Source organism: Cannabis sativa, chromosome 3, assembly GCF_029168945.1.
Source record: "Cannabis sativa cultivar Pink pepper isolate KNU-18-1 chromosome 3, ASM2916894v1, whole genome shotgun sequence".
Taxonomy (NCBI): domain Eukaryota; kingdom Viridiplantae; phylum Streptophyta; class Magnoliopsida; order Rosales; family Cannabaceae; genus Cannabis; species Cannabis sativa.
Genome location: NC_083603.1, coordinates 61,640,454 through 61,662,307, shown reverse-complemented (window position 1 = coordinate 61,662,307; position 21,854 = coordinate 61,640,454). Strand labels below are relative to the sequence as shown.

Here is a 21,854-nt window from a genome sequence, read left to right as displayed (position 1 = left end):
TGTAAAGTGAAAATGAATAACCACATAGCATATCCCTCATTTCAGCCAATATTAAAAATCAAATAACATTTATTTTTCCATTAATAAGTCACAAAAGACAAAATATCATTGGGGCAAAAAGACCATTTTGCCCCTCCACACTAAAACCACACAATTAACACTAAAGGGGTATTTTTGGGAAATTCTAAATTCCCGGCCATTCCCGACATTCCCAATGTCTACTAAACCGTCCCAAACTACTAACATACTAAGTTGTGATTTCTACTGAGCCAAACACCGAGTTCCAAAATGCCGGGCACCGGAATGCAAAATTATGCAAACTACTACATGACATAAAAATGCATCTCTGAATTCAATAAATAACAGTATAATAAATTATTTAAATGGCTATAAATAATCTTCATAATTAACTGCTAATTTCCAAATTAAACTAAGCGGTCTTTACAAAAGAACACGAATAACACTCTTGAGATTGAACCTAATCATATCAAGATTAAGATCATTTGATCTAGGATCAACTAGGTGATATTGAATTGAATAGATATTACGGTAAGTTTAATAAATCTATGTCAAAGTTCAATATCGGTCCCTTCCGATGCATACTCCATGCATCCAACCCAAGCTTTACTTTAACCAATACTTTGGAAAGAACATAGCATTTCTCCAAATGCAAGTAAACTCTGTTGTAGATTGTCATGTCACTAAAACCCTAGTGTTCTGATAAATCTAGGAATCTTTAATCACATAGTCATGTTTACTTTCCACTGACAACACAATAAACAAGATCAAATATGTGAAAAGGGTTTGGATGAATTTATAAATCAAATAGACAAATAATTGATAAGGTGAACCAAAATATACACAAATGAATAAAAAATACTTCTGTTTCTTTATTGATATTGAATAATATGAATTACATTGAAATGGAGTTTTATTTAGGGCATAAAACCCAACAAACTCCCACTTGCACTAATATAAAACTAATCAGTACATCTCAATTAATCCTAAATTCTGACGGTGCTTTTCAAATGCAGTCACTGCCAACACATTGGTGAATGGATCAGCTAAGTTGTCTTTTGTGTCCACTTTCTCAAGCAGTACATCCCCTCTTGCCACATATTCTCTGATGATATGATATTTCCTTTCTATATGTTTGCTTCTCTTGTCGCTTCGAGCTTCCTTACTGCTAGCTATTGCTACATTGTTATCACAAAGTAAGACTAGAGGCTTTTCCATTCCAGGCACGACACCGAGACTGGTGAAGAACTTTCTCAGCCAGACAACCTCTTTGGTAGCTTCTGCTGCAACTATGTATTCCGCTTCCATGGTAGAATCTGAAATCGCGATTTGTTTAGCACTTCTCCAAACCACTGCTCCACCCCCAAGAGTAAACACTATCCCAGATGTAGATTTCCTGTCTTCAAGACATGCCTGGAAATCTGAGTCGGTATAGCCTATGGGATTTAAAGCACCACCCTTGTAGACTAACACGTAATCGCTTGTACTCTTTAAGTATTTCAGAATATACTTAACAACATTCCAATGTTCCTGACCTGGATTTGACTGATACCTGCTCACGATTCCAACTGCATAGCAGATGTCAGGTCTAGTGCATAACATTGCATACATTAGACTTCCAACTGCAAAAGCATAAGGAACTTTTGCCATGTCCTCTATCTCTTGAGGATCAGTAGGAGACTATTCCTTAGATAGACGAATACCATATCTAGAAGGCATATTTGCCCCGTTGGTGTTGGTCATGGAGAATCTCTCTAAAACTTTGTCAATGTAAGTTGTTTGAGAGAGAGCAAGGGATCTGTTCTTCCGGTTTCTAATAATTTGAATACCAAGAACATAGGCAGCCTCACCCAAATCTTTCATATCGAATTGAGTGTCAAGCCATTCCTTGATGTTAGTCATTTTCTTGATATTGTTTCCAATAATCAAAATGTCGTCAACATAAAGGACCAGGAATACTACTACTTGGTCTTCCTTGAGTTGGTAAACACAAGGTTCATCTTCATTCTGAAGAAAGCCGTAGGTTTTGATGATTTCATCTAACCTTTTGTTCCATGAGCGAGAATCTTGCTTAAGTCCATAAATAGACTTATTTAATTTGCAAACTTTCTTTTCCTGCCCTGGAAGAACATAGCCTTCTGGTTGCTCCATATAGATGGTTTCTTCAAGAACCCAATTAAGGAAGGCTGTCTTGACATCCATTTGCCAGATTTCATAATCGAAAACGGCTGCGATGGAGAGATGAGTTTGGATGGATTTGAGCATGGCGAGAGGACTAAAAGTTTCCTCATAGTCCACACCTTCTCTTTGGGTATAACCCTTGGCGACCAGTCTAGCTTAAAAGTTTAGACTTCGCCTCCAGCGCCTCTTTTCTTCTTCTAAACCCACTTACATTCGATTGGACGATAGTCATCGGGTGCGTCTACATATTCCCAGAGTTTGTTCTTTTTCATGGAATCCATCTCTGAATCCATGTCGGCTGACCACCGTTTCCGTTGTGGACTTGCCATTGCCTGTTTATAGGTTAATGGGTCGTCATCAATACCGTCACGAACGACCATATTGATTTCACCATCCAAGCCATAACGAGATGGTTTTGTAGAAACCCTCCCACAACGACGAGGAGGGGTGATCTTCTGAACAGGAACTTTGGTAGTAGTTTTCTCAGTTGCTTCGACTGAGGGAGTGGGATTATCCTCTTCTTGAGTGGAAGAGGACGAACATTGGAAGGAGTTATATCTGAAAGCATTTCCTCTAATACAACTTTACTTTTTGGTCTGTTGTCTTTAATATAGTTATTTTCAAGAAAAGTAGCATTTGTAGAAACAAACACTTTGTTATCCTTGTAACTATAAAACAGTCCACCCCTAGTCTCTTTAGAATTCTCGACAAACATGCAAACTTCAGTTCGCGATTCCAGTTTGCCTTCTTTCTTTCTCAAGACATGAGCAGGGCACCCCCAAATTCTATAATGGCGCAAACTAGGTGTACCACCATTCCATAGTTCGACAAGTGTCTTAGGGACTGCTTTAGATGGAACAACATTTAAAATGTCGTTTTCCATCTGTATAGCATATCCCCAGAAGGACGTAGACAGAGTTGAATAACTCAGCATTGACCTAACCATTTCCAAAAGAGTGCGATTTCTTCTTTCTACAACTCCATTTTGTTGTAAAGTGCTTGAGGAAGTGTATTGGGATTCAATTCCAAGTTCAATTAAATGAGCTTTGAACTGCATATCCATATATTCTCCACCCCTATTAGTTCGCAAGATCTTTAATGTTTTACCTAATTAGTTTTGAGCCAAAGCATGAAACTCCTGAAACTTTTCAAACGTTTCAGATTTCTTTTGCATTACGTAAAGAAAACTGTATCTAGAGAAATCGTCAGTGAAAGTGACAAAATACTCATAACCACCTCAGGCTTTTACATTCAGGGGTCCGCAAACATCTGAATGCACTAACCCTAGGGGTTGTTTGGCACGTTCTCCTTTTGCAGAGAAAGAACGTTTGGTCATTTTTCCTTTTAGGCATGACTCGCATACTGGCAATTCACCTAAGACGACATTTTTCAATGGACTGTCTTTGGTTAGCCTATTGAGTCTATCAAAACCTATATGACCTAAACGTAAATGCCATAGATAAGTTTGATCATCATTATCAATCTCTTTTCTTTTAAGTTTTCTAGGTTTAGCTACATTGAAAAGTTCACTATTTAGTGAGATTTGTGTATTTGGTCTTAAAACATAAAGCCCTTGTTCCATGTGAGCAATACATATATGAATTCCATAACGAGAAATTGAACAATAAGAACTCGAAAAATTCAATATATAAGATTGTGTTTGTAAACATGAAACACTAATCAAGTTTCTACTAAAGTTTGGAATAAATAAAACATTTTCTAAAAGTAAAAATTTCTGTTGAAACTTGATACGGGCTGTCCCTTTAGCTTTGACCGACACTAATTTGCCATTTCCAACTTTAAGCTTTAACTCTTCTGGAAGCAGATTTTCCCAAGTTTCAAGCAGCTGCAATGAAGAACATACTGTTGGAATTTATTTTACCAGGATCTTAGATCTACTCACAAGTATGTTGTTTAAAATCCTAAATAGGAACTTTCTAAAACGATAATTAAACACATATAAAGTTAAGAAAACCTTACATTTGGTTGCAGCGGAATAATATGTCTCCTTCCACTCAGATCTCTAACCCTTGTATCCTTTCTTTCGCAGAGTATTATCAAGATCTGAGCCCGAATGTCCTTCTCTTTGAGTTTGATCCTTCACAGTCTTCCAATCTATGATTTAGGTACCACTTGCTGTGTGTGGGCACTACTCTATCACTAGAGGGTTTCGAAATTATGAAGAAGAAAAGAGAAAGAGAGAGGGTCGGCTATAGAGAGAAAGTGGAAGGCTCAGTTTTTCTGAAAGGCAATCTTTTGAATTATTGAAAAACTCTTAAAAATTGTTATTTTTGACTGAGCCATCACTTTCTATTTATAGGCAACTACTATGTTTAGGTTAGTAATTACTTGGCATTAAAATAATAAAAATATTAATTGGAAAAAGCCAATCAAGTGGCCGGCCACAGGTGTTAATGGGCCTCACTTAGATTTTGCAGTTTTCACAATTTTTATTTCTATTTTCTCAAAAACGCCAATTTTCCAATTCTAACCATTTAAATGCCAAAACTAATTATTTAATAACTAAAATAGATTATTAAATAATATTTTCATTTAATATAATTATTAATCAGATATATAGAGTCTCTTAATTAATAAATAAACCTAGAATCTCTTTTCTCTACAATTTCACCTTTGCTTAGTGAAATTCACAAATTAGACATAGTCTAACTTTAGAATTATAATTGATTAATCATAAACCAATTATTGAGTCTTACAAGCAGTATGGTCTCAACTAGAATGGGGACCGTGGATCTATAATGGTGAGCTTCCAATAAGCGAATCGAATTTACTAAGTAAATTCCCTAACTTATTAATTCCTTGTTGAATCCACTCTGAGAACTTGAAATTGCACTCTCAGACTTATATAGAGCATTCTATATGTTCCACGATATAGATATGCTATCTCATTTAACAATTGTTATAATCTTAATGTGATCAAAGATCCTCTATATAGATGATTTACATCGAGATGGGATAAATTTACCGTTTTCACCCCTTAATGTATTTGGCCGCTTAAAACACTTAGCTACCTGTAAATGATGTTTTAGTGATCTAAGAAATAGTCACTGAAACAAGAGCTCATCCATTTACTTCTATTTAGCTAAGCTCGAAGGGAACCATCACTTGACTTCTATACACCAGTAGAAGCTATAGATTCCATATTTATGTTAAGCGCTCCCACTCAATCATACTATCATGTTCCCAAAATATACGTATCACCCTGACCCAAAAGAAGGCTTAACTAATAAATCAAAGAACATGAATAGCCCTCCTTAGTTGAGCCTAAGCATATCATGATTTATTCTTTTAATCTAAGATCAACTAGTGATATTGACTTGGAAAGATACAACGGTAAGTTTATAATATCTTAACTAAGTTCAATATCGGTCCAGTCGAATGTATACTCCATACATTCGAAACTAGTATACTTTACCAATGTCCTGGAAAGAACATAACACTTAATCCAAGTGTCAGTATACATCATAGCTGATTATCACATCAGTGTAAATCCAAAATATTGATGAAATAGGGACTTAGTCTTTTGAATCATATAATCGCAATCACATTCCACTGTGTTGACAATACTGTAATTGTGAATAAGTATATGTTCTGGACTTAATTGATATTGTGCATATATTAAGTATATTAAACCATAAGCATAAAAAATTCATGCAAACATAAATCACTTCAAATTTCTTAGATTAATAACTAATCAGATTGTAATGGGTTTTATTTAGGGCACAAAACCCAACACATACATGGTTAGTAGATCCAGAATCAACAATCCATGTGGATTTGTCATTCTCTAAAACACATGATTCAAAGACAAAAGCATTACCTTCGTTTGAATCGTTTAGAAGCTGGGGACATCGTTCTTCTCGATGTGCCTTTTCATTACAATTCGAACATAGAAGATTATGTCTGATAATTGTACTTGAAGAAGAAGCTTTGTTAGAGCCTTCATGCTTAATCCTCTTTCTCTGATTAAAGTTTGCAAAACCAGGAGGTCCCATTGCAATCAAATTTCGTTCATGAGCTCGTAATTCTGCTTCGAGCTTGTCCATGTCAGAGGAGTTAAAATTGTTGATCAGGTAAGATACAACAAATCCATTATACTCCGGAGGGAGACTATTAAGAATGAATTGTACCCATTGTTCCTTTGATAATTCAATTCCCAGTAGATTTGCCTTTTGGAACTTCAGATTTATCATCAACAGGTGCGAGTTTATGCAACTACGAGGATGCATTTTCACACTATAGAGTTCTTTTGCTAAGATATTAAGTAGGAGTGGATCAGGGTGAAGGTTATTCATATTGGCACTACAGAAGTAAGGTTTTGGTTCAATAATTCATACACAAGTTCAGAAAATAACAAATAATCACGTATGTTATAAAAATACAAAATCTAACATAGTTTATTTTCCAAGGTTTCAAACAAACTGATACAGTGTCCCGTTTAGGCGAGAGTCAAAGCATCATCCATTCAATAGATTTGTCAATTCATATAAAATGATAATCATTCTAGCAACCTTTTATTCAATCGAAAAGAGAATTCGACGTTGTCCCCTTTAGGCGAGAGTCAAGGTCATTCCTATTTCATGAGCTTCCACCATTGTTTCATACTCATGTAAGTCAAATACAGTCGCCACCATTAGGGTGATCAATACTAATATAAAACACTTACAAGTAATACTTATCTTTCGAGATTAAACGGTGCTAACTTGCTAATGAACGTTCCTCCATTAGGGAGGATTACTCACTAAAACAAAAGCTATGTAAAACCAACAATGGAGATGGCATGTCTCTTGATTAAAGCTCATTATTTTAAAATATGTATTTTATTTAATCATTTGTTCCATATTTTAATAATGAAAAATTACAAATTAAAGTTGGTTTAGAAAAAAAAAATTTATATATATAAAAAAAAATTCAACTTTAATTAAATTTCAATTATTATTTAAATTCGAAAAATAAATTCGAAATTTAAAAAAAATGGAACAAATTTGAAAAAATATCTTATTTAAGTTCTTTAGAAGAATCTAAATAAAATCCACCTTAAATATTTTTCAAATTATGATTTAATTAAATATTAAAACTAAGTTGTAACCACTTAATTTGAAAATATTCCATTTTAAGTTTATACATATTTGAAAAAATATCAACTTAAAAAATATCCAAAGATTCTTAATAACCACTTCCTAAAATTCATCAACTTAATTTTGAAATTTGAAATTCAAAAGATATTCAGATTTAAGTTGATTAGCTAGAAATAACTAATTTTCAATTTAAATAGGAATATTTAATGAAATAATTTAAATTAAGCTTCAGAAAGAATCTAATTGGTTATAATTCTAGATTTAATTAAAACAAGAAAATACATATAGTTTATCTAGAATATAATTCATTAAACTATGTTTTCTTAAATTAATTTCAAAATAAATGAAATTAATTATGTTGCTAATAAATTTTTTATTAGGTTAAACTAATTTAATTAACCTAGCACAGTTATCCAAATCAGGCAAATAGGCCTTCACAATTGGGGTAGTTCATGTGAGGGGGAGCTGGGTTCAGTATGTCGTACCCACTTCTATTGGTCCCCAACTCTCACACAAGACCCAAAAGAGAGGAATTTAACCTTAAAATGAACAACTGTTATTAATTGAATAGGCCCAAAAACTAAATGGGTCTAAATAAAATCTATCAAGGTATGACATTTTATTTAGCAACAACAACCTATATGCATCTATAACAAAAGTAAACATATAGGCTCACACAGGCACACAGATTTGGATGGATCCTATCAAGTTACTAGGTCATACACAAATGAAAGAAGAATGTAAAATTTACCTGTTACAAATTATTCACTTGACCTATTGACAATTGAACCATGGGTTAAAATCAGATAATTGGATCTGTCAACAAGTTAACCATGGCAATTTAGATCAAGCAATAATAGGTTTTATAAAACTTACACACAAGCTAAAACACATACTCCTGCAACAAGATGAATTGGATAGTTGGATGTAGGATTTATTTAATTTAAATAATTAATTTCGAAAATAATAAATAAATTAAAAAATATTTTCGGCATTTTTAAATAAAAAAAAATAATTAAAAATATTTAAAATTAAACCTACAATTTTTGAAAAATTAGGTTTCAACTAACCTAAATATCATTTCAAAAAAAAATTGCTAACCACTTTTAAAAATTTCATGTTATTTTATAAATTAAATATTCAATAAAATAAAAAATGATAAATAAATATCCTTTTCTGATTTTATAATTTAATTTAAATAAAAAAAATAAAAAAATTTAAAAGTTAGCAAAATATCTTATTTCTATTCAAAATATCATGATTATAGTAATCTTATTTTAAATTTTTAAATAAGGTCAAATTATTTAAAAAAAATATTTTTTTTGAAAAAAATTTAATATCTGACCTTAAATTTAAAAAATATGATAAAATAATCAAATTTAAAAATAAGATAAAAAATTAAGCAAAAAGATAGATATTTAACTATTTTCAAAATTCAAATTACACTAATATCATAAATTAATTTTTTAAAAAATCAATTAATTTAATTATGATATTTAGAATTGAAATAGGAATAGTAAATATCTAAATACAAAACTACACAAAAAATCGGAAGTTAATTCCTTGAAATAGCATGAAAATTCGAAGAAAACGAAAAAATTTGTGAGCTGTACGGATGGTTTGCAGTTGCATACTCATCCGCGCGCGTCACTAGGTGTCACAGCGGAGAAAACTCGGCGCTGGGTGTGTCCAGCAGCATTTCCGCACGCGAAATGGGGTTTTAGACACCCCATGCGTGTGTTGCTCGGACAAAACCTGTCCTAACACGCGTCTGGCCGAGGGAATGGGCCATTCGCGCGCGCGGGGGATAGGTGATCACCCTATCTTTTTTTAAATCTTCAAAAAATCATAACTAATTCAAATAAAATCGAAATTGAGTTCTGTAAAAAAGTAAATTGCTTTATTTTTCACGAAAATTCACAAACATCAATTAATCATCAATACAACACAAAAAACAATATGATACCATCCAAATCACAAACAAATCATTTTAAGTCCAAATTTCATGCAAGCAAATCAATTACCATGGCTTTGAGGCCAGTTGTTGGAAATTATTTTACCAGGATCTTAGATCTACTCACAAGTATGTTGATTAACACATATAAAGTATGAGAAACCTTACATTGGGTGTAGCGGAATAATATGTCTCCTTCCACTCAGATCTCTAACCCTTGTATCCTTTCTATCGCAGAGTATTATAAAGATCTGAGCCTGAATGTCCTTCTTGTTGAATTGCTTTCTTCACGATCTTCCACACTATGATTGAGTACTACTTGCTGTGTGTGGGCACTACTCTATAACTAAGAGGTTTCGAAATAATCAGGGAAGAAGGAGGAAAGAGAGTGGCGGCTAGGTTTAGTGTGATGGCTCAGGTTTTTCTCTGAAAGGAATAAGATGAATTGTTACTTTTCCTGAAGCCATAACTATCTATTTATAGTATGCCGCATAGGGTTAGGTTTTAATTATTTGGCATTAAAATAATGAAAATATTAAATGATAAACCCTACATAAGTGGCTGGCCATGGCTAGTGGATATGGGTCCCACTTTTGCAATTTTGCTGTTTTATCATTTCTGCATCTCATTTTCTCAAAAACGCCAATTTTCAAATTCAACCATTTAAATGTCAATTTCAACTATTTAATAACTATAATTAATTATTAAATAATATTTCCATTTATTATATTTATTAATTAGAACAACCAAAGTATCTTAATTAACAAATATACCCTAGAAACTCTTTCTTTATAGTTTCGCCCTTGCTTAGTGAAAAATTCACAAATAGACATAGTCTAATTTGAGAATTATAATTGATTAATCAAAACCAATTAAATGAGTCTTACAAGTAGTATTGTCTCAACTAGTGTGGGGACCATGGGTCTATATATCCGAGCTTCCAATAAGCACATCAAGAATTTACATCTTAAATTCACTGACTTATTAATTCTTCGTTGAATCCACGCATAGAACTTAGAATTGCACTCTCAACTATATAGAACGCTCTATATGTTCCACCATATAGACACGTCATTAATTATCCATTGTTATAATCCTAATTTGATCAATGATCCTCTATATAGATGATCTACACTGTAAAGGGATTAAATTACCGTAACACCCTACACTGTATTTTATCCTTAAAACACTTAACCCCGTATGAATGATATTTCAGCTAAGTGAAATGAGTACTCCACCATTTATTTTTGTTTGGTTAAGCTCGGAGGAAATCATATTTTACTTTCTATTTGCCAGATAGAAGCTATAGATTCCATATTTATGTTAGCTCTCCCACTCGATTGCACTACCGTGTTCCCAAAATGTACGTATCACCCTGACCCAAAAGTAGGCTTAACTAACAAATCAAAGAACACGAATAACACTCTTGATATTGAACCTAATCATATCAGGATTAAGATCATTTGATCTAGGATCAACTAGGTGATATTGAATTGAATAGATATTACGGTAAGTTTAATAAATTTATGTCCAAGTTCAATATCGGTCCCTTCCGATGCATACTCCATGCATCCAACCGAAGCTTTACTTTAACCAATGCTCTGGGAAGAACATAGCATTTCTCCAAATGCAAGTAAACTCTGTTGTAGATTGTCATATCAGTAAAACCCAGTGTTCTGATAAATCTAGGAATCTTTAATCACATAGTCATGTTTACTTTCCAGTGTGCTGACAACACAATAGACAAGATCAAATATGTGAAAATGGTTTGGATGAATTTATAAATCAAATGGACAAATAATTGATAAGGTGAACCAAAATATACACAAATGAATGAAAAATACTTCTGTTTCTTTATTGATATTGAATAATATGGATTACATTGAAATGGAGTTTTATTTAGGGCATAAAACCCAACAAGAAGAACTCAAAGAACCTACTACTCCACCAATCTCACGAACTGGAAATATACAAGAAGATTCAAGGGAGAGCTCAAATGGAAAGATGCCATTCTTTAGAAGTTTGCAAGAACTTTATTAGATAATTGAGAATCAAAATGATATTTCTCTTATGTTTCTATTTTGTGATTGTGAACCTCTAAGCTACCAACAAGCAGTAAAAAATAAGAGATGGAGAGAGGTGATGGATGAAGAAGTCAATTCAATTACCAAAACTGACACATGGGAGCTAGTTACTCTTCAATAAGGATACATACTAATTGGAGTAAAGTGGGTGTACAAGGAAAAGAATAATGCAAAAGGCAAGGTGAAGAGATATAAAGCAAGTTTGGTTGCAAAAGGCTATAGTCAAAGGGAAGGCATCAACTATAATAAGGTATTTACTCCAGTTGCTCGTCTTGAAACTGTTAGACTAATAATTTCTTTAGCAGTAAAAATAAATGAAAGATCCACCAAATGAATGTAAAGTTTACTTTCTTAAATGGTTTCCTTGAGGAAGAAGTCTACATCAAGCAACCATTGGGCTATGATGTAAAAGGGCATAAAAGAAAAGTTTTGAAGTTAAAAAAGGCTTTATATGGCATAAAATAATCACCAAGAGCTTGGACTACTCGAATTAACGAGTACTTTAAAGACATGAATTTCACCAAGTGTCCATAGAACCATGCACTCTATATAAAAATTAATAATGAAGGTATCTTGATTGTATGATTGTATATGGATAACTTGATCTTCACTGGAAGTAACTCAAGTATGTTTGAGGAATTAATGAAAGATATGGCAAAAGAGTTCGAGATGATAGATATTGGGCTCATGTCTTATTACCTCGGTATTGAGGTAAAGCAAGAAGACGAAGACATTTTCATCACTCAAGAAGGCTATGCTAAGAAAGTACTTAAGAAGTTCAAGATGGATGATTCTAATCCAGTTAGCACACCAGTAGAATGTAGAATAAAATTGTCAAAGCATGACGAATAAGAAATGGTGGATCAAACTCTTTTCAAAAGTCTAGTTGGAAGTTTGCGCTACCTAACTTGTACAAGGCCAGATATTCTCTATGCTATTGTAATCGTTAGTTGCCTTATAGAAGCTCCAACAACAACTCATTTGAAAACTACAAAGAAATTACTTCGGTACATCAAAGATAAGACCATTTATGGACTATTTTGTTCATCCTCTAACTATTATGAGATAGTTGGATATAGTGATAGCGATTGGAGTGCAGACTTGGACAATAGAAAGAGCACCACTAGATTTGTGTTCTTCATGGGAAACACAACATATACTTGGATGTCAAAAAAGCAACTAATCGTTACACTAACTTGTGAAGCCGAATACGTTGCTTCAACTTCATGTGTTTCTCATGCTATTTGACTAAGAAAGTTGCTGAAGGATTTGAACATGCCACAAGAGGAGCCAAATGAGATTTATGTTGATAGCAAATTAGTAATTGTACTAGCAAAGAATCCAGTCTTTCACGAAAGAAATAAACATATCCACACTCACTATCATTACATAAGAGAATGCAATAGAAGAAAAGAAGTAATAGTAGAATATGTCTTATCTCAAGATCAAGTAGCAATATTTTTACAAAGCCACTGAAGAGAGAAATATTAATCAAACTACAAAGTATTATTCGAGTCACAAATTAAGTTTAAGGGGGTGTTAAAATATTATAGTTGATTTAATATAGTTAATTTCTAAAATTTTCTTGATGTAACTAAAGTTTCTAGACTATTCTTATATCTAATAAAGTGTCTAGAGTTTTCTTATTTATTTGAGTACTCTTGAATTTTTTAGAATTATATTTCACTTATGTTAGTAGTGGGAATTATGTAGAAAAATGTAGAAGCTAGTCATTTAGTATTATTTCTCGATTAGTCCATAGAGTCCTGTAAATAGTGATATAATCCCATTAGTTTGTACCAAGTCAAAAATTACACAAATTGAGATTTAAAATATAACTTATTTCATTTAAATATTCTCTCTAAAATTCTTCTTATTATCCAACACTTATATCCTCATGTTCTATTATTTCTTAGCTAGTCTAATTTAAGTTTATATCAACACCAAATTAACTCTCGCTAATTCTTTTTTCTTTATATATATATTTTTGTGTTTCAACATATTATTTGAGCAGATGAGCAATAAGATATTTTACAAATATAGAAATTGAATAGGAAGAACTATATAGTTGGAGTGTCTTTTTTTTTTTTGTACGACCGTCTATTTTTTGGCATTAAGAGAAATTAAAACTCTAATCTTTTTATATGATTGTCTATATTAGAGTCATAATAAAAATCTAATCCATTCTAATAATTTGTGATATCTATTCATTTAAATAATTTATTGTATACGTATAAAAAAATATAGAGATGCATATACAGTTAAATATTTTGAACTTATTTTTGACATAAATTACTTTTTTTAAAGAAAATAAATAAAAAAAGTAAATATATTACATGCTATAACAAAAACAATAAATACGAGTCATGTTATTTGACATGACAACAAAACTTTGACATGCACACAGTTCATGCTCTTTGACACAGCAACAAAATAAGAAATATATATATGTGTGTGTGTGTTATAACAAGAGTTTATAATACATGAGTCAGTATAAAAGAAAATGGATTTGTGCACACGATACAATGCTACAATTAAAATGATATACGAGATGAAATATATGGGATTAATCAAGATACAAAGTAATAAACCTGAAGGCACGACATGTAAACATGAATACAATAATCTGATAATTTGATGATAATAATAATAAAATATTTAATAATAAATTATATATACAGTACAATGATAACAAAATCCAAATATAATACAAAGTTTTATAATTTTATAATTAAAATTATTAGTAAATGTAAAACTAAAATTGTTATCCCAATTTTTTTTCCACATGACGTAGCATGTCTACATAGGAAGGATTGAAGCCATGTGGTGTACAGCCTGTCCATAATGAGCTAAGTCACCATGCACAACTTATCAATTGACCAAGGGTCAAAATGCTCAAACAGAACGAATTTACAAGAAAATGGCCAACAAGAAGCGTCTGGCCGGATGACCGCTGGCCGACTAATAGATATCATGTGTCGGCTAGCCCTATAGGGTAGGCTAGCCCTAACCCATAATGACTACCAAAAAGAAGCCCATTCGATTGGTGTTTTTGTAGTTTTCACTCTGGATAGATCGTACCTTGTTTTCAGCTACAAAGACACTTCATCAACCCACAGAAATAGGAATTTAACCCCGAATATCTACCTATTTTTTGGGAACATTTAACTAGCTATATTTTTGTATATTTAAATACATGATAACAGATGATGTCTCCCATTTTTGAGAGATATTAGTCCATTTTAAATGTAGATCTTTTGTAAGCTCTAAACTATATAAAGAGCATTAGGCTAAGATCAAAATCCTAAGTTCTAATCTCGAAACCCTAGCTCTCTCTCTCTCTCTCTCACTCGTGTACCCTTAGCATTGACAAAAAGTCTGTCTCCTTTTCTCACTTGTTCGAGATCTGCCTTACATTGTTCTCACTATTGTAATGTTCTCAAAGAGCCACACTAGAAATTACAAGGTAAAAGCCTATAATTTTTGTGGTATTATCTCTTGAATCAATACAAGAAAAAGGAGAGTAGGTCATCACCTGCCAATCATAGGGGTTGAACCTCTATAAATCACTGTGCCTATTTCATTATTTGCCTACATTAATTACACGTGGTGATGGTCTATCATAAATAAAGCTCCGTTGTTAGTTGACCAAATCTGAGATTAATATTTTGGTTCTTTCATTGAGAGCATTATATATCAACCTAATGAATCATCATGGTTGTAACAAGAACAACTAAAACTTTTACTTCCTTGGGTCTTCCCCAAGACCCCATGACGTTTGATCGTAATGTGCGTGTTCCCACAACCACTGGAGTTTCCATGAACTTGGCTGATGCAGCAAATCCTGCCAACCCAGCAAGCCCAAGAAACTTAGCCAATACATCTAATCCAATTGCCCCTGCTAACCTCGCTAATCCTAGTGAATAGCCTTTACCACCCAGAACATATCAACCGGTAGCACCTCGAACAGAAGGACGTGTTAACACGGAGCAACCTCTATGGAGCAAAACCAGGACTATTCCATAATATTATGTGGGCGAAGCATGCCCAAGAATTAGTGAGCCAACTATTGGTGCGTCTCATGTGGACCTGGGAGAGGACATCGAACTGGCTAGCTTTAGAGAAGTCGTAGGCCAGGTCGACCAATCAAAAGAACCACGCGTTGTTTGTTACGATGCTTTCACCCAAGAGAGATATGAATTCCTAAGGTGGATGGCTGACTAGGAGGCCATCCTCCGGGCCCATCAGGCAGAGCTAAACTGTCGTAACTACAAAGGTGGTGACTTGATAAGGCAGTTGAATGAAAGAACTGTTGGGAGAGGCTAAGATCTAATAAAATATCCTTTACAAGTAAGGCTCATTGATAGATCAGGCAGAGTCTACAACCAAGTAGACAACGGGAAAAGAGCCAAACCAAGTCCCTTGAGAATGAGAACAAACTTTCCCTTGCCCAAAGATGGAAAAATTCTACCAAACCAATCTTATGGGAGGAATAGTCAGCCCCTGGCACCAAGTGGTGTTAGAGGATGACCAGGTATGCTTGGCTCAGTAACATCACCAATCGGCTAGCCTTTCTCTGTCCAAAAGTGTGATTTTCCTCCCCAAAATATTCAGGAGCAAGTCATTCTAAGGCCTATCTTTGTTAGACTATGCCCTGAGATAAGTGGAAAACACAATAGATAATGTCAACTCAAGAAGTGAGAATTGAAGTGACTCTCTTCCACCACTGAACAATAACTTCAAATAGGTAGATCCAACAAACCCGAGCAATTGGTGTGATCAACCTCCTATCAACATGCTGTCGCTCTGGCCAATCAAAGGAGAGCAGTCATCCAGACACTACCCAGTCTGGGGCTGGCCGGCCATGGCTCGTTACCTAGTCTAGAGATGGCCAGCCAAGGCCAATTGCCTAGTCATGGGTTGGCCATCCATGGACAGACCCTCACCAAGGGTATGACTTACTAAGGTCTGGCTGCCCAAGGGCTTCAGCATGGCTAAGAAAGGCCACTCGAACAAGTGTCCACCATAATAGATCCATTTGTGCAAGCACAGTTGGATAAAATTAGAGATATGATAAAAGGTGTAGCTGGCCCAAAATCATCAGACCCTGAACTAGATAGGTTGAGGGGGTCTCCATTCTCGACATATATTAATTCCTTACCCCTGTTTAAGTTCAAGATGCCAGAATGAAAGATGTACACCAGGAGAGGAGATCCCCTAGCACATAAAGTACTTTGAGTTGGAAATAGATCTCTAAAAGGTTATTGGGGATGTCCAATGCCATATCTTCCTGGAAACTTTATCTGAGATAGCCCAGTAATGGTGTTTCATGTTGGCCATGTGAAGGTTCAATTCCTGGAATAAATTCTCTCGAGAATTATAAACACAATTCTCAACCTCGAGGTAGATACAATCACAACTAGATGACCTTTTGGAGGTAAAACAAAGACAAGGTGAACCTTTGAAGAATAACTTTCAAAGGTTTATGGCTGAGGCCACTAACGTCTAAGGCCTAACAAAAGAAGGTCATTATACGACCATACTGGGGGCATCATTCCGTTGAGTGACTTCTAGAAAGATATCAGGAGGATCTCAACCAACAATATGAAGGAGTTCTTTGAATGAGCTGACAACTTCATAAAACTAGAGGAACCTATCTGATAAGCCCATATAGGAGGGCAAGTCAATAGCAGGCAGACTCTGGGTGCCATGACACCCCAAGACCTGTCCAACTTACAAACCAGTACAAGCAATGCCGGCCAGGCCTCAACCATAAAAAATAATGGAGGCAAGCGCAACAACAACAATTCTGGCAAGAATGGTGGAAATAAAGGGTCCTACAATACTTTCCCCACACCATAAAACCAAAAAGGAAAGGAGAATAAGTACACCTGCTTCACCCTCGTAACTGAGACCCCTGAGACCATCTACATGGCCACTGAAGCAACTGTCCCATACAAGAAGCCTCCTCCTATCAAGAAGGACATCAGTAAGAGGGACATGTCCAAATTCTGCCAATTTCCCAATGACGTCGACCATGACACAAAAGAGTGTCTACTTTTGAAAAGGGAGATTGAGTTCTTATTAAGGAAAAACAATCCCCACTTGCATCGTTACGTGTAGAATAACCAAGCTAAGGCACAAGCTTCCTAGAATGGAGAACTGATGCCACCACTAGTGGAAATGAGCAAGGGTAGGGAGTGCTATGCTCAAACTCTTTGTCGTGAGTCCAAAAGCGACATCCTAGCCATCGAAGAAAGAGACTCTAAGCAACTCAGCTTGGAGAGCCTGCCATCTTCTTTATAGATGGAGATGCTACCCAGGTCAGGTTCTCTCACAATGACCCTCTGGTCATAACTGCATAAATATGGAACATTAAAATTTCTAGGTGCATGGTGGATAATGAAGCCTCCAACATTTTTTAAATCAACTTATGAAAAGATGGGGCTCCAACTAATAGACCTAGAACCCTACACTCAACTAATGTATGACTTCTTCGGCCAAGGTCTTGCACCAGTGGGATACATTCGAATGCCTCTGATAGTTGCAGAATATCCCACAACAAGAACACTAATGGCACAATTCGTAGTAATCGACATTCCACTATCCTTCAATGAAATGATAGGACGACCTGCCCTGTACGATCTAAAAGCAGTAACATCAATCTACCACCTGTGCCTAAAATTCTTTAAAGGCATGGAGTGGGATGTTTAAGGGGAGACCAACAGTCTGCCTGACACTACTACAACATGGCTTTGTCTAAAGCTAAGAAAGAGAAGATTCCTGCCAAGAGCTTTGACTAAGACCATGGCAAAGGGCAATGAAGTCAAGCCCAAAGCGGGGAGGCAGGCATAGATCCTTGCTTTGGGGATCCTACAAGAAGCTTTTGACCTATGGAAGAATTAGAAGAGGTGGAGGTTGACCCCACTCTTCCAACTAGCAATCTAAAGATTCAGAAATGTTTTAATGCTAGAAATAAAATCAACTTTGATAACATTTCTAAGGGAAAACAGTGACCTTTTTGCATGGTCACAAGAAGACATGGTAGGAATAGACTCATGCACTGAACATCGATCCAAACTTCTGACCTATACAATAGAAAAGGAGGTTACTAGATAAAGAGCACTCACAAGCTCTGAAGGATGAAGTTGAAAGGCTAAGCGCCAATGACTCCATCACTGAAGCATTCTACCCACTTTGGGTATCTAACCTCGGGTTGGTATCCAAACAAAACATTAAATGGGAGTGTGCATAGATTTCACTAACTTGAATAAGGCATGACTAAAGGATTGCTTCCTGCTCCCAAGGTTCGATCAGCTAGTAGATGCTACAGCTGGTCATGAGATCCTGAGCTTCATGGTTGCCTATTTAGCTTACAACAAAATCAAAATGCACTCCCAGACCAAGAACATACAAGTCTCATGATAGACCTAGTCCTGTACTACTATAAAGTCATGCCCTTCTGACTGAAAAATGCAGGGGTCACCTATCAAATACTTGTGAATAAAATGTTCAAAGATCTCATTGGCCGTAACAATGAGGTGTATGTGGATGACATGTTGGTCATGTCCAAAAAGGCTGGGGAATCTAAATGAATGCTTTGAGATCCTTTGAGATTACAACATGAAGCTCAATCCCCTTAAGTGCTCGTTCGAAGTAGGGTCAAGATAATTCGTATCAAAATCCCCAGAAAAAGTGTGTCTCTTTCATCAACATACTGAGAGGAAACAAAAAATTTTAATGGATAGAAGAGTGTGAAAGAGCATTCCAAGAGCTAAAGATTCAATTAGCTCAACTTCCTGTCCTATCAAAACCTTTGGACAATGATGAACTAGGCATATACTTGGTCGTCCCAGAATATGCTACCCGTGCAGTCCTGATTAGAGAAGAAGATGGTATCTAGCATCCAGTGTATTACATCAGAAAAAGACTTATTAATGCTAAAAGTCGATACTCACTCATGGAGAAGGTGACATACTGCTTGCTTTTAGCACCAAGAAAGCTATGGTCGTACTTCCAAGATCACCCAATAAGAGTGTACACTGACTAGCCATTGCGACAGGTGTTATAGAAACCCGAAGCATTAGGTCAATTACTCAAGTGGGCCATCGACCTCAGCCAATTTAAGATTGCATACCAACAAATAATGGCCTTAAAAGGCCAAGATCTTGCCAATTAACTTTATGGCTGAATGTACTGGCATACATCCTAAAATCTCTCAAGATTAAGGAGAAAAGCAAAAGCCAGAGAAGAAGCAAGAGTAAGAAAAGAAGGAAGAGCACAAAGATTCAGATTGGAAGTTACATGTTGATGGAAGCTACACGTACCACTAATCCGCTGAAGGCATTACCCTTATTACACCTGGGGGCAACAACTGCGTGGGGAAATCAAGTTCAATTTCAAGGTTTCCAACAATAATGTTGAATATGAGGCTCTCAAGCTAGCACACAAAGTACGGGATGATCACCTAGATATATATAATGACTCTCAACTAATAGTAAATCAAGTCCTAGGTGAGTATACAGCTTGAGGTGAAAGAATGATACCCTATTTGAGCAAAATCCAAGACTTGTAAAAGTCAGCTCAAAGGCTAAACAATAAGGCAAGTCCTTAAAGAAGGAATGCAATAGACGATGCACTCACCTGTCTAAAATGCAGCATCACAGACGACAAGGAAAATTTGGTGCCTATATAGTTCTTAAAAAAACAAAACATTACTATTCTAGAAGAGGTTGACATCTTGGATGACAGTCCAACCTGGATAACGCCCATAGCAGCATACCTCAAGAATGGAGTCTTTCTCGAAAAAAAGGTAAAAATATGAGGAGGGAAGCTGCTTAGTTCTTAATACTAGATAGAGTAATGTACAGATGAGGTTTCTCAATGCTGCTCCTAAGGTGTGTCACTAAGAGAGAAGCCGAGCAGTTATTGATAGAAGTGCACGAAGGCTTCTGCAGCAATCATGGATGGCGGCAAAGCCTATCCAAATAGATACTCAGACAAGGGTATATTTTTCTTAATATGATTGAGGATTAAGTCCGTTTTTTATCGACATGAGTGTTTTATATCGAAAAAAATTCCAACTCTTCATTTTAAAACCATTTCTGGATTAACATGGTAGTAGAAAGAGTACCATGCTTGTATCTGGACTTCAAACGGTGTAGCTTTAACCCCGTTAATGGTCCCACATTATTGGTTCATAGAGAATCAAAGTAGATTTACCAATGAATCACGAAATGCTATAGTTCTTAAATATGATTTCTTAATTTATTCAGAAGTAATTCGTGGAAGTGGACTATCTAAAAAATTGTGACAAGTGCTAAAGATTCTCAAAGATCCCGAGAGCTCCACCAATTGAGGTCACACTGATGCAGTCTCCTTGGACCTTTGTTGCGTCGGGAATAGAACTCATTGGTCAACTCCCTAAGGGAAAATGAGGTGTATAATATGTCGTAGTTATAGTCGACTGCTTCACCAAGTGGACAGAAGCTGAACTACTAGTGACAATAATTTCCAAGAAACTCCTCAACTTTGTTGTCAAGAACATCATATGTCAGTTTGGATTGCCATAGAAGATTGTGTAAAACAATGGGAAACAATTTGACATTGACATGCTCACTGACTTCTACAACAGATACAACATCATCAAGAGCTTCTCAAACGTTGCTCATCCTCAAACAAATAGGCAGATGGAAGCTATAAACAAGACCCTGAAGGACACTTTGAAAAAGCATCTAGAAGAGGCAAAAGATAATTGGCCTCTATTACTCCTAGAAGTACTCTGGTCACACTGGACCACCAAGAAGACGACCACCGGGCATAGGCCATTTGCATTAGCCTATTGCTATGATACAATGTTTCCCATAGAACTAGAGCCACTGTCCCATAGGAGGGTCACCTATGCCAATAGGTAAGCAACACGTTGTTCGTGGAGTCCCTTGACAAAATAGATGAAAGGAGAGACCAAGCCAACCTCAAGCTGCATGCCTACTAATAGAAGGTTTCTAAGTACTTCAACAAACAAGTTAAGGAAAGGAAATTCTTCATAGAAGACTTAGTGCTCCAAAGAGTGTTCTTGAATACCAAAGATCTCGCAGCAGGAGTGTTTGGACCAAATTGGGAAGGCCCGTACCAAGTTATAAAGATAAAAAGCAAAGGCACGTACAAGCTTAACAGGTACAATGAAAACATGGAGTTAGTTCTCCTACCATGGTATTGGAATGAGGAAAATCTTAGAAAGTACTATCTGTGACCAGCTTGTGAGAACGCTACACTTCAGTAGTAATTTTGTTAACTCACTAGAGGAGTTAGTTTAGAAAGAGCTAAGTATCCATCACTCTTCAATGATGACCCCTACTTGGTATGTGGGGTAAGGGTAGCCATAAAATGAGTTCTAGAAGCAAACTTTTTATTTTGCAAGATTTCAGAATCAATAAATGTATGTTGCATAACAACAACATATTAAGACCAATTAATGAATAAAAATGACATGTCAGGTTAATATTGTGTCAAATAACT

At 35.3% G+C, this 21,854-nt stretch overlaps 1 protein-coding gene across 1 annotated transcript; it reads left to right on the top strand.

Annotated features, from left to right (window-relative positions):
* The first annotated feature begins 20,450 nt into the window (after positions 1-20,450).
* LOC133036213 (uncharacterized) lies at positions 20,451-21,250 on the top strand. The gene is made up of 2 exons (XM_061112726.1): positions 20,451-20,548; positions 20,971-21,250. Exons 1-2 carry the CDS (start codon positions 20,451-20,453, stop codon positions 21,248-21,250), a joined length of 378 nt encoding a protein of 125 aa, XP_060968709.1.
* The last annotated feature ends 604 nt before the right edge of the window (positions 21,251-21,854 follow it).